The 13627-nt window shown below is 55.7% G+C and overlaps 1 protein-coding gene across 2 annotated transcripts in view; it reads left to right on the plus strand.

Annotated features, from left to right (window-relative positions):
• Positions 1-9696, plus strand: part of LOC119105927 (protein phosphatase 1 regulatory subunit 14B) — a 33415-nt gene extending 23719 nt beyond the window's left edge. The window contains exons 1-5 of one of the 2 annotated variants that reach the window (XM_037229505.1): positions 640-766; positions 6100-6183; positions 6866-7018; positions 8035-8163; positions 8896-9696. In XM_037229505.1, the coding sequence (XP_037085400.1) occupies positions 6109-6183; positions 6866-7018; positions 8035-8163; positions 8896-8937 (399 nt within the window). In that variant the 5' untranslated portion in view covers positions 640-766; positions 6100-6108 and the 3' untranslated portion in view covers positions 8938-9696. Of the gene's footprint in view, positions 1-639; positions 767-6099; positions 6184-6865; positions 7019-8034; positions 8164-8895 lie in introns of those variants that run through there. The other variant, XM_037229498.1, reaches the window with a different exon arrangement.
• The last annotated feature ends 3931 nt before the right edge of the window (positions 9697-13627 follow it).

Raw genomic sequence — 13627 nt, forward strand, 5'->3', positions numbered from 1 at the left:
TGCACTATGAAAAATGGCGGAACCTACTCCCTGAAATGCGTTGGCAAGCGGGTTTCTCCCGGATTTGGCCCACTTTGTTGCTGAAGTTTTGGGGCAGGCTTAAGCCCAAGCTAGGGGGCTGAAGTGCTCCCAAACTGAATAGCAAATATCCGGACGCTGTTTGGTCACCACCTTTGACATCGAGCTGAGCCTTGTTCCTGATCATCGTCTGCGGTTCCATCTCCGGCAAATAATGCGAGCGCCTTCGCTTGCTCATCTCGTTAGCCGGATATCGACTTCTGTACCGGACCATCCCAAGGACTGGGACACAATTGGTGCTCCCGATATCTGACGGCTGGACGCCCAGCAAACCCCACCCGACGCAACCCGCGGACGAAACCGAAGTGCACATGGCTTGGTGGACATAGGCGGTTACAGAACTGTAAAATGATGGGGCAGTATTAAAAGTTTTTGAAGGAAAGGTTTTTGTTATCTTATGGCTTGCTGTGCTATCTTATGCTGTATTCTTTGTCACAGATAAATTAACCATCATGTGCTTACTCCGCCCTTGGATGCTGCGAACAGCTGCCTCAAGGCTATGGGACAGCTGGCTCTTGCTCGCGACGGAAACCGTCCCTTTGTTGTGGTGGATGGTGCTGCCATCTGTAGCCGTGTTGGTAGTTGTGGTGCGGAGCGGTGGGGGAAGGAGTGTTGCTGGGGGGGATGGTTTATCACTAGAGCAAGATAGGCACATTTTCATGCTGCGCATCGTAGGTTTTCAAATAAGGTAAGTATGAATCCCGAGTTTGGTTGATACGGCCTAAATCCTTGGTGGTCAGGCGGAAGCCGGCATTTGCCTGCGCCATAATTGTGTCTCGGGCTGTCGGCGAAATCTAAGATAAAATAAGGATGGGTTAAGGAAAGCAAGCGGTTCTCCATGTTATATTCGGCATTTGTGAGACTTCTTAATATCACGATCTATGTGAGTTAGGTAACTCAAGTAATTGTGGTTTTAGAGGAATGTTAGCAGAGGCGCTGAGATAGTGAGCTAGGAAGGGCTCTCATTTTTGGCCTGCATGTAGTTGCTAGATCTAGTGCTTCATGTGCTTCTTTCGTTTGTTGTGTCGGAAGTTGTCACCCCATCCCATACTCACCATTTCTTGGATCATCTGGATTGCTGGTGTCATAATTGGTGGTATTGCAATTCCAACATGGCATATTTTTTATATTTTAGATTTTAGGCATATTTTAGATCTGAGGGTGGAATAAGCAAGATGGTGCTGATTCTCACCTTATGCCATCACTTCTATTACCACATGATGGTTATAGGGTGCATACAGTTTTTCCAAAACTTTTGTGAATATCAGTGAAGTGATCATCACAGCAATGGTGTGTAAGCAGGAATTGCCTATGTTCATGCATGGCTGGCAGATGTATCTCATGAGCCAGTAATTTTGAACCTGAATAACATGCTAGATAATATTAAGATTTATCACATTGAAATGTTAGTTCACAAACTCCATGGGTGGAGATTCTGCACAATTGATGAATCAGCTGTATTATGTGAAATGTCATATGCTTGGGTTCAATAAATACATTACAAATATTTTGAAATGCTGTTTGTCAGCTATGACTTACTTTTGGTTTTCAGATATTTCATGTTGAATTTCTTGCTGGAATTTTGGAGGAAGCATTTTCCTGTTCCTATCAACCAGCACACTCAAAAGAGCTTTATAGCTGTGCATGAGCACAAAAGTGCTATACATACTATACTCAGAGAATGTGAATTGCTTTGGTGCAGCTGTGAGTAAATAGTTTCCAAGCAGTGACAGCTATGCCATCACAGTGTACTGCATTTAATGGACTAAAGCTATGATATAATTGTGTCATATGAATTTTATATGATGTTCAGTGATCAGCTAATACATTGTCATTGCTGTAAAAGACTGGTAACTTGTGACAAGATATTACATTTTTTGTAAAAGGTGCTCCCATCAGGTATGATTTGGTCAGTCCAATTTCCCCTTAAAGACTGCTTTTGATGGCATCACTTCTATTCAGCACTAAGGGAAACCAGTTTTCTGGCAAACCACTAGCACTGGCCAATTAATAAAGGGATAATTTGCATCAAAAAAGCTGAAATTATGGTCACCTGTGTGAGGCAGAACAGTTAGCTATGGGCTGCTGAAGTATTGCCACTTAACACTTTTTTGTTGGATGGGTCTTGCCCCTTGCCTCCATACACTGAGCAAGTGGGCTATGGTTGATATTGTAGTGTTGCTTAGTAAGATTATGCTGTTGTATAGTATGCATGTGCCATATTCACTTCTGGTGCACCCAGTGTGAAAGCTTCAACCTGGCAGAATTGAAGCATGTTTATTGAATTTGTGTTGTGTGGGTCTCTCCAGAGCATTGCATTATTGGGAGCACTGCCCACTGCAGCACTGAGCTGCAGGTTAGGAAAGCAAGAGCAAGCAAGTTCTTTACCTCTCAACTGAATGTTGTCTCACAGTTGTGCTTCATGGCCTTAAATAGCCTGGCCAGTCATGCTTCTGATGACCTCAATCCCCTGTGGTGCCAACCATTGCTTGCAGCCTCATGGAGTTTTCAGAAACGATTGGCACAGCTATTTGAAATCTTCTGCTGTAGGGTTCCTAAGGTGCTCACATCTGTGATTGTCATGTTAGCATGCCCTGCAGCATGGCAGCATGAGCAAAATTGAGCATCCTCGATTCAGGGAGTCACAACATTTGCAAGTCACATAAAATCAACAAGACTCTGAGCAAGATCTTGACAGCTGGCACTGTAGCGGCATGGTGTCGGCACCATTTGCATGGCAGAGGAAAGGGTAATCATATGTGCAGTACTGTTCATTCTTATATGCAGGCCATGAATGTGCGGTCGTAGGTCAGGGATCCGACGGTTTTGGTCTTCTTAAGGACGAGTGTCGGAGCCTGCTGGCTGGGGCAGGTAGGGAGTTGAGAGCAAGGAGATTGTGAATAGCATGGATGCATCAGCCACCTTCAAATTGCCTGGGCCGTTCAGAGACGCGAGACCTGCAGCTTGGCGACATGGACGGGGGCCGGACGCTGTCGCCTTCCGAAGTCCTGTCACGAGTGCAGCCAGATACCTCCAATCCGGGCGGAATGTGGGCGATGGGCTGGACGAACAGCACCAGTGGGAGGTCAGGTCGACAGAGAGATGCCGGGGCCGTCTGGATACCTTCGGTCAGATTTTCGCGTCAGACATGACAGGTGTCATGGCGGTCTCCTTATGAGTCTGGCTTCTCTCGCGTGTGCCTGTCAGACGAGACGCCACGCCGGTCCCGTGTTGACTGACGGGGTTTTTGCAGGGCGCTGCCACCCTGCGTTTTGGCGCCGATGATGTGGTCAATTTTTTCAGATTTGCGGGAAGCATCCCCGTGCCCCTCTTGCCCCGCCGCCGCCCCCACCCCCACCCGCCGAACGCTAGCACCGCCTTCGCTGCTTGCACTGCTACATGGAAAACTGAAGGGAGTCGTCGCCGGCGATGTTGCGAGTTCATTATCATTGATCGTAAGCATTTAAAGGTGCCGCACATACCCAAACGCCATTTCATTGTTACCGTCGACCGCAAACTTAGATGATTTGCTGGGTCGCCTCCAGAAAAGGTTCTGCATAGTCCGCCTGCGTGGCCCGGCGGCGTGGCGCAGTCTTTAAACAGTTCTAGTAAAATGCATTGAACTGCGAGCGTGAATTATAGCCGGCCTTTGGGACGTATCGACAGCGGCGCTCGCTGTTCGCCACGGGGACGGACGGGGCTGACAGCCGACATCTGACGTACTGCGAACCCACGCGTGCATGCCGACCAGCAGGACGCCGTCCCCGTTTACACGCTCCGGTGGCCTTCGATAACTGTAAGGCGAGACATGCACTGATCCGTGCACCGCCGCGGTGACATGCCATGTTCATCGGGGAGGCCGTTCGTGGTTTCAAGGCATGCACTGCGATGCAGGGATGCGTGCATTGCGTTGTTGGCATGCCATTTAGACGTGATTTTGGTCTTTGGAGACGGGTGACCCACGATGTGTGGGTCATTGGAGACGGCCTGTGGGATGTCGGCGTTCGCGCATGACGCATGGCTGCGGTATCCTGGCGGCGTCCGGGCGCCGGGTCCCGTGCATTCCGTGGCGTCTTGCCTCCGGGTCCGCCGCGGTGCAGCGCGAGTCGCAGCCAGCGGCGCGTTCGACCTCGGCCGGAGCGGCGGCGGCGCGGCGAGATCTGGTCTCGCGGCGAGGCCACGCCCCGGCCGTGTTTGTCTCGGCTCCCGCCGCGTTAGCTCGCGTCACTTGTGTGGATGTATGTCTGTGTGTATGTGTGTGTGTGTGTGCGGCGGCTGCCCGTCAGCTCGGCAGGGGTGCGGCGGAGGTCGGTGGCCGGCCCGTCCTCCGCGGCCGCCGCTGAGTCACGCCCCGCCGCCGGCCGCATACGTGTGGCGGCCGGCTGCGCGCCCGGCCCGCCGCCCGTGACCTGGCCAGCCGGCGACAGGGCCCGGCGCCGCTGCTGCCGAGCGGCGCATGCCAGGACAGCCGCCAGGCGACGTTGCGGTGCAAGAGAGATGAGTGTAGTCGTCGCTCTGAATGCGGACCGAGAGGCCAGGGGAGGCAGCACTTAATCAGGAAAGGAGAGAAAGGGACTGGATGGGTCCCGACGAAGGTAAACAAGTCACTGCCTCCGTGGGAATGCGGCGGGTGTTGAGCTGGGGGGTTAGAGGGCTGTATCTCGGCTGATCAGCTCGGCGGATGCCTCGGCAGTGGCTCGTGCCCTGTTGCGCTGTAGTTCGGCCCGTGCAGGGCGAGCGTCCTTTGTGTGCCGGGCGGAGGGCGCCGTCCGGTCACGGCCCGCGCGCCGTGCCTTTGTTGACCGCTCAGCGGCCGTCCCTGGCTTCGGGAGCGACTGGCGCAATCTGACTCAGCTGGACGGCCGGCCGGCAGTTTTTGCCTCGGGGCGCTCACGCTAATCTCCGGACGGCTGTTGCTGGCGAAGTTGTCACCCGAGTCAACAGGCCAGCGTGTTGGGCCGATCCATCTCACGTCGGGAGTTTGTGTAGGGAGACGGCACCACCTCGGCAATCAGCGCCGATTTGCCCAAATCAGAATAAGAACTTGACTTCGGGCATATGGAGCTGTCCCGGCCGGAGCTTGCAGCAGTGTCGTGCCCTTTCAGGTGCAGGACGATTTTGTTGTTTTTTTTTTCTTCAGCTAGCAGTACCCCATTATTGGTGACAACTGAGTTCAGTGTGTTTGCAAAGTGCGCGATGAGACAGCTGCTGAAATGAACGGAGAATTCACATAACTTATGTTCGGTTCCACAGCAACAACAAATAACAAAGAGCTTCCCTAAAGTTCTAACGATTCGTTTGTTTGCTTTGGTTGGCTGTCCCGCGGGCTGCTTCGCGGACAGCCTTCAATGAATGGTTTAGTGCATGATTTTAACATTGCACGGCGTCTGGGTGCGGTTTCTGCTTTCAGTTGTAGAGCCGGATTTGAGCCGACATCATCAATTACAGCTAAACACAGTTTTCAACCGGATGCCGGTACGAATAAATCGGATTCCACCATAATGCTAGAGTCGTGTAGCCCGATTTTTTTTTTTTTTTGAACGACTGGAACATGTCGTTTTGCAGCGTTGCACTCCGGTGATGCTCATGTCATTGCACGTCAGTTATGCTTTACGCCATGTGCTTATGGTGGTTTATTATTGTAGTTGTGTCAGCTCATCGGTTTCTCGCTGTACACGTCTTTAGAAAGACAACTCACAAGTCATCAGAGATCACTTTATGTGTCTTTGGTGCTAGTAAGGGTCATATCGCTGCTGGTTTTTCGCTCCCCACGGGATCAGTGACGGCTTCTCCTTCACCCGGGTCCCCGATCCCTGATGTCCCTCATCGAGGCGTCAATGCAGGCGACACGGAAGTGGGTGGGGGGTCGGCACTGTGTGCGGACGTCTCCTCCACGGGCTGGCCTTGTGGGCTGCCCTGCTGGCACTGCGCGTGTGCGGCCTCGGACAGTCGTGCCTGCCCGCCTCGTGCGTCGGCTCCGGCCGGGAATGGAGTGTGACCCATCTCGTCTGTCCCTCGCAGACGCGTGTGATGGAGATGGGCGTCGCTGCAGACTACGCTGCCGCCAATGGCTCGGCCATGGACAAGGCGGCCAAGTCGCCCAAGGTGAGCTGCGATGACCGTGGCCGGCGGCTGGGCGCGTGCGGGGCTGTGTGCCGCCCCTCACGCGGTCGGGGTCTGGCGTGGCGCCACGTGTTGCTGAAGGGGTCGTCAGGCGGAGGGCGGCGGCCCCGATACAGCTGCCGGCAATGCGAAAGGCATTTGTGGCGATGAGCACAGCACGTTTTGAATGATTTGGGTGTTCCTGCCGCTGGTACGTGAACGTGCAGCCACTTTTGGTAAAGCCATCGCGCAATCCCGTTTCCTGTGCCTGAAACAACATCGAGGTGTTTCGTGGATGCAACTTACGGCACGATGTCCATGTCTCGCCATTTGTGCGTACTGTTTTGCGTTTTGCTCTGATGACGTTCCCGCCGGCTGCTGGTGCCGGCCGCCTGCCTGGCTACGTGCTGCCCTCTCCCCCGGCGGCTAACCTGTGAACCCTCCCCTTATGTACTGGCCTCTGGCGGCCAGCCCGCGAGCCATCTGCCGCCGATGTGCGGACCTCTGGCGGCTAGCCTGTGAACCCGTCCCTTATGTACTGGCCTCTGGCGGCCAGCTCGCGAGCCATCTGCCGCCGATGTGCGGACCTCTGGCGGCTAGACCGCGAGCCCTGCCGGTGTGGTGGCCCTCGCCATGGGCGACAGCCTGTGAGCCCTCTGTTGATGCCCTCCGTCCCCGCGGCCAGACGGTCAACTTCGAGCAGGGTGACGACCCGGCTGACGGCCGGAAAAAGTACCTGACGGCCAAGTACGGCAGCCACCAGATGGCGCTCATCAGGAAACGGCTCACGGTCGAGATGTGGCTGCTCGAGGAGATGGCCAAGCTGTACAGGATCGGGGTGAGTGCAGCGGGCGAGCTGCCGCTCACGAGAAAAGGAGCAGGTTGGACAGGGTCAGGGTGAGTGCAGCGGCTGAACTGCTGGTCACGATGATAAGGTCGGGTTGGATAGGGTCAGGGCGAATGCAGCGGCCAAGCTGCCGGTCACAGTGATAAGGTCAGATTGTACAGGGTCAGGATGAGGGCAACAGGCGAACTGCTGGTCACGAGAATAGGGTCTAGACTGCCCAGGGTCAGGATGAGTGCAGCAGCTGAACTGCTGGTCACGGGAATGGGGTCAGGGTGAGTGCACCGGCCGAGCTGCTGGTCACGGGAATGGGGTCAGGGTGGGTGCACCGGTCGAGCTGCTGGTCACGGGAATGGGGTCAGGGTGGGTGCACCGGTCGAGCTGCTGGTCACGGGACTGGGGTCAGGGTGGGTGCACCGGTCGAGCTGCTGGTCACGGGAATGGGGTCAGGGTGGGTGCACCGGCCGAGCTGCCGGTCACGAGGATAAGGTCAGGGTGTGCAGGTACGGGGTGAGTGGGTCAGCGGCCGGGCTGTTGTTCCGGCGAGTGCGTTTGGACTGTATTATGTCGCGGTGAGTGCGGCGGCCGTCGAGCAGGCCAGCGGCGGCTCATAGTCCACTGAACCGTGATGAAATGTGGCAAGCTGCGGCTTGGCAGGTCTGCCGTTGATATCGCTTCTACAGCAGGAGCGGGGTGCTCCACTGGCAACTCTGTTTTTGCATATCAAGTAAAAATGCAATGTTTTTGAGACGGTACTGCATTTGGATTCCGTGTAAGCGTGTTACTTTAAGGATCTACGATTCGGTGTGCTTTGTGTGCGGCATGTGGCGTGATGGGCTTTCTGCAGTGTGCCTGCAAAGTGGATGATTAAGCCCACCGCCGATGCCCTTGGATTATCCGCATTGTGAGAGCTGTCCGGTCCGTTTCGAGGCGGCTGCTCGTCAGCCGGCTCCATGCGGTCCCCTCGAGCCGTGCGACTGACCCCTCAAGAGCCCGCCCGCCGCCCTCAGGAGTCGTCCGCCGCCCCGGAGAAGGAGCTCGACCTGGACGAGCTGCTCGACATCGAGGAGGACGGCCGGCGCCGGCTCTTCCTGCAGCACTTCCTCAGCGACGCGGCCGCGCCGCCCGACGCCGTCAGCGTGAGCAACTGGCCTCGGCTCTGGCGGTCAGACGGGCGACCGAGGCCGCTCTGGCAGCGGCCCCAGTCTCGGCTGCCCGACTGGCCTTGTGCCATCGGCACCTTCCAAATGTAGTGCCCCGCGGGTTGTGCTGAGATGATAGTCGAACAGTCCTAGTGTAAGCGAAAGTGTGGGGTGTCATCTAGTGACCTTTGGCTGCGTCGGCCACTCAGAGAACCCAGTGAATCACCCGATGCTCTGAAGGTGTGTCGGAGAGCTCACGCCTCCGCCGGGTGCCCATGAACACCGGAGACCCCGTTGATGTCCGCCTTGGCGTAACGGTCTATTTTTGATCAGAGGCGGCACCTCCCCTTCGCGCGGCGCCTTATGCAATCGCGTGACCATGCCTGCGCGGTGAACAACCTTGCTGTTTTTTCATCATGATAGGCATATTGACGTGCCTTATCCGCATTCAGGCCAGCTGAAGGTTACGTACACCAATTCTGTTGTATCAGATGCCTTTCTAAACGCCACGGATGTTTCTCCGCTGAGCTCACCGCATAAAGTGGACGTCCCGTCTGTGTCGGGAACTTTTGCGTTTGCATCGCAACTGTCTGAACCCGTACAGCTCTCGCTGAGACTGGACTGATCGCTGAGAAGTGAGACCGCCGCCCAGTTCGGGCTTCTCGTCGCCCCTCCAGCGCGCCGAACGCCGTGTTCAAGCGGTCGCCCTGACAGGCATGCTCTTCACAGAGATTCATCGACGAACTGCTGGTGCAAGCGAAGAAGCTTTGATGGCGCCGCCCCGGTCGTGTGTAGACCGGAGGCTGGGCGCGTCAGCCGGAGCGCCGTCCCCGCTCCCGCCGCTGCGGCGCCGCGGCCCTGACCCCGGTCAAGGCCGGTGGGATCTCAGCGCGGTCCGCTCGGCAGCCGTCCCCGGCCGGCACCTCGGCGCGTCGGCCGTCTGTCGGCTGGCGCCTGAAACGGGCCCGCCTGCCCGCGCGCTGCTGCGCCCTGTGACAATCGGCGGCGGCCGCTCGGCGACGCGCGCGCCCTCTGCGGTGGCGCCACGCCCCAGCGCTAACTTTTGTCATAGCGGACATCGTGTCTAGTCTTTCTGCAGTCTGCTCTCACCGCGCCGTTGTTTTTAAAGCTTTTTACCGTCGGCCGATGTTACCGTGCCGTTTTTTTGTGGCGCCGCCCTTGTTTGCCGCTCTCGGGAGCCTTTACATCCCACCCGAGCGGCGCCCGGCCGCCGCGGGCGGCGCCGCGCCGTCCTGCCGCCCTGCCGGCGCGCGCGCGCGTCACGCTCTTCCGGAGCCGTTCTGTGATGAGTCGGCGCCATTCCGATCTGCGCGTGCGGTGCGCGCCGCCCGGCCGCGCGCGCTTTCTCGATTGCTCACGGGTCTTCCCTGGGGATGGCCGACGCCCGGCCCGACGCGGGCCGCGGCGGTCGGATCACACCCTGGCAGCGGCGGGGTCCGCCCTCCTTCCGCGCCGGCCCATGTGTGTATGTGTGTATCATCATAAATACACCTGTGTGACTATACGTGGCGTGGTTGTTTGCTCGGTGCGGCAAAGCGGGGTCGCTGATTTGTTTCCAGCTGTTGGTGCGGTGGTGCGTCTCGGCTAGTTCAGCCTGGACGGGCCCGAACTGTCCGGCCGCAGTGCGGCTCGCCGATACCGCTCGCCGGCTTACACGGAAAACGCTGGCGCCGTCCCTGGGAGTCAGCCCGTCCCTCCCGGTCACCAGCCCACCCTGCTGACCATTGTAGAGCGGAGCGCCTGGGCACCCTGGCCGCCCGTCGCAGCGGCACCGAGCGCCGGCCGTCCTGCACGCAGCGTTACTGGCCGGCTCTGGTGCGCTGACGTGTGGATGCCAACATCGGACGTCCCACTCGGCAGCCACGCCCTATGGAATGGCTCAATAACTCATGACATGGTCTTAAGCAACGACGTTCCCAGCGAACCCGTTCCCGCTTATCGGTGCTAGATCAAAGGAATTAAACCGCCCGAAGCTGGACGCCGTGCCCAATTACACTGTGGTGTGACGGTCCCCCAGCGATTGACTACGCTGATCCTGGTGACAGCCGCTGCTAGCTGCAGCCAACGGTGGGGCCGCGCTCGTGTGCGGCGAATTATGCACCTGCCGGGCTAGAGTAAAAGTGCATGCTTGTAACTTACTTGATAACCTTCAAATCGCGCTGCTGGGACCCTGGTGCATCAAGTGTACATGCGATGTTGTAGACTGGCGCTGTCTACCTTGACACGGCCAGGGACGCTACTGTCGGTGGACGTCTGGGCGGGGCCACCAGGAGTGGACGCCTGGGCAGAGCCACCAGGGGTGGACGTCTGGGCGGGGCCACCAAGAGTGGACGCCTGGGCGGGGCCACCAGAGATGGACGTCCGGGCGGGGCCACCAAGAGTGGACGCCTGGGCGGGGCCACCAGGGGTGGACGTCTGGGCGGGGTCACCAGGGGTGGACGTCCTGGCGGGGCGACCAAGAGCGGACGCCTGGGCGGGGCCACCAGGGGTGGACGTCCGGGCGGGGCGACCAAGGGTGGACGTCCGGGCGGGGCGACCAAGAGCGGGCGTCTGGGCGGGGCCAACCAGGCTGGGGACGACAGAGAGAACATTTCGAGCCAGACCGCTGTAACAGTAGGACCGCCGCTGTCGTTGGGAGGCCACGCAGGAACCCTTGCGCCACTGAGAATCTTGCGGGGCTTCAGTAGCGAAATACGAGGTCACCTGCGCCACTGCCAGCTGACGACAATCACCGTGGGATCCTCAGCCATCGGGCGGCGGCGCCGGGCAGGCGAGTCCTCCCAACACTGAAGCGCAATTACACCTATGGGTTGCAATAGTGGACCTGAATTAGCTTTTCCGAAATCCTCCTGCCCCCCCCCCCCCCAAATCCCTCCCCATTATCGTAAGCCGGTGACGCCGTATGCGCGACCATGACTTATTGCATGGCCGGCAATCGCAATAGTGCGGAAATGATTGCTGTCAGGGACGCTCCAAACACCCACTACTGCTGGAGGCCAAGATGCTCCGGTGACATGGTGTGCAGTCAACGCACGAAAATAGCTCAGTCTGCCCAATGTTAATGCGTTTTGGACTCCGGGTCCCAGGTAACCCAGTGGTGGCTACCAGGCGCGCATCCAGAACCTTGGCAGGGGGAGTGGCACAGCGCTGACAAAGAGCCTCCTGACAGTAAAAGAGCCGCCCTAAAAAATCGCCGGATGTGGCCAATTTGTCAATGAGGGCACGTTTTTCCCATCACACACACACACACACACATGTATATATATATATATATATATATATATATATATATGTATATATATATATATATATATAATATATATATATATATATATATATATGTATATATATATATATATATATATATATGTATATGTCTGTATGCATTTTTACCATTTACACCTGGAGCAAAAGCCAGACGCTACCACGATATCAATTCTGCCTGGACTTTGTAATCAATGAACTGAAAATAATTATGCGTTATACGTTTGCAGGAACTAAATCGCTGGTGGTTTTCACTTAACAATGGTCCAATGAACCTTTTTTAAACTGACAAAACTGAGAAACTAATTTCAAAATCAAATATAATCAAAAAATCTACCTGGGTTATACAGAGACATGCGAGGACACCGCGAATGTAGACCGAAGATCAAAGCGGGTCAACAATTCGTATCAACAGGGCCACATCATGTTTACCTGAAAAGATTCAATATTCAGTCAGAACATGCGCATTATGTGATGTCGTTTTGGGCATGTGCGCTCGCATATCTCAGCAACAAAAACCTCAACACCAGGTGCTGCAGTCTCCAAGGACTGCGTAGCGTTGGTCCCGCGGCTAACACTACGCCGCGTCTAACAGGTGGGCGAAAATGATGACGCAGTTGAAAAAGCACCTTTAAAAGCTTAAGGACACAAAGTTGTACGTTTAGAGATATTTCTGGATATATGTTATTTGTGCCATGTTTATACTTATGATAAGAGCTGATTGGCCCCCACAGTACCTGGAAGAAGTGCTGGAATCTGGTCTTGTAACTGGCACAGTAAAGGTAGAATCTCGCTTTTCCGTGTTGCTGTAACTGTAGCCAGAGGACAACCTCACAATTATGCAAGAGATTCGCTCAGTCTAGCCTTTGAGCATAACGAATCAATTTTGAACGACATTCAAAAACATTATTTTACGATGGTTGTTGTGCGCAGGGCGCCCACCACTTGGTCTTACTTGCAATGGCCAACGCTAATCAGCTTTAGGGGAACTGTAACTCCGGTCACCGCTGTGCTTGCTACCCGGGAGTGACGGGCATGTCATTGGGATTTGAAGACGCACTCATCAGCAGCTTAGGCTACATGGCACCGCCTGCCTCTCACCCTGGCAGGAAGGGGGGGGGGGGGGGGTACTGCAGGGCATTGAACCCCGTGCCTCTGGTTTCCCAGGCGCGCAGTGGTTAGCGCAAGCATGCTAACCACCACGCTATAGTCAACCGACGCTCAGGCTCAAACCTTTCGATGTTTTTTTCATTTCACTAGTTGATTTTGCAAAAGAAGGAACGTTCTCAGGCAAAAATGCGATGACCTTGTGCGTTTTTTTTTTCTCATTTCGGCTCCCTCCATTCAACACAAACGAGGCCTCATGCTTTTCCGGGAAAAGGCCCCTTAAAGGGAACACTACGGGGCACGTTAGTGTTCTCGTTCAAGAACTGTAGGGCCACTCTGTCCCACCGCGCTGTGTCTTCCGGCCGCCATTCTGGCGACGAGAAGCGGGATCCCCTATCCGACCCGGAGGCCCTTAGAGGGATACATCATATCACATTGGTCCGCTCCCTGACGCTGGAGGCCTTCTGACCTGCGCCGTTGGCTCCGGATGAACGCAGAAACCCCCATTGATGCAACAGATCCCTGATCACCGCAGGTGGTCAAATGATTGACACGAAGACTTCAGTTCGGTTTAATGGGCCCATGCTGGCATTGGGCCGAAAGGCCCATCGCTTGTTATTGGGATCCTGGCTGGTATAGGACCCTTCCGTTGCTTCAATATGAGCACTTACAATAAGTTCTCATGTCTCCGTTCAGTGTCAGAGGGCCCCGACCAACGCGAGAGAGACTCTGCCGCTCGGGCTCCCGTCCCCATTGGTGTTGAGCAAACCTTACCCCTACCGATTCGAGGCCGCTTGTTGGCGCAGAATACCCTGTTAGGCACTTTAAATTTTAACTGAACAGACATCGCACATCACGCACCAGGTATCACTTACGCATGTAAACGATTTAAGCTAGAACACATCACACATAAAGGCACATATTACGTTTGCATGATCGGCCATGAGTCCCGCATGTTAAGAAGTGGCCACCAATTTTTTATAAGAATAGATTCACTTATTTCCTGTTTGGGTGGGCCTGCGCTCTGTAGATGACTGGGCTCTAAAAGTGGCATAGGGTCCATACTTTC

This window comes from Pollicipes pollicipes, unplaced genomic scaffold (genome assembly GCF_011947565.3).
Source record: "Pollicipes pollicipes isolate AB1234 unplaced genomic scaffold, Ppol_2.1 Scaffold_2555;HRSCAF=2994_pilon_pilon_pilon, whole genome shotgun sequence".
NCBI lineage: Eukaryota > Metazoa > Arthropoda > Thecostraca > Pollicipedomorpha > Pollicipedidae > Pollicipes > Pollicipes pollicipes.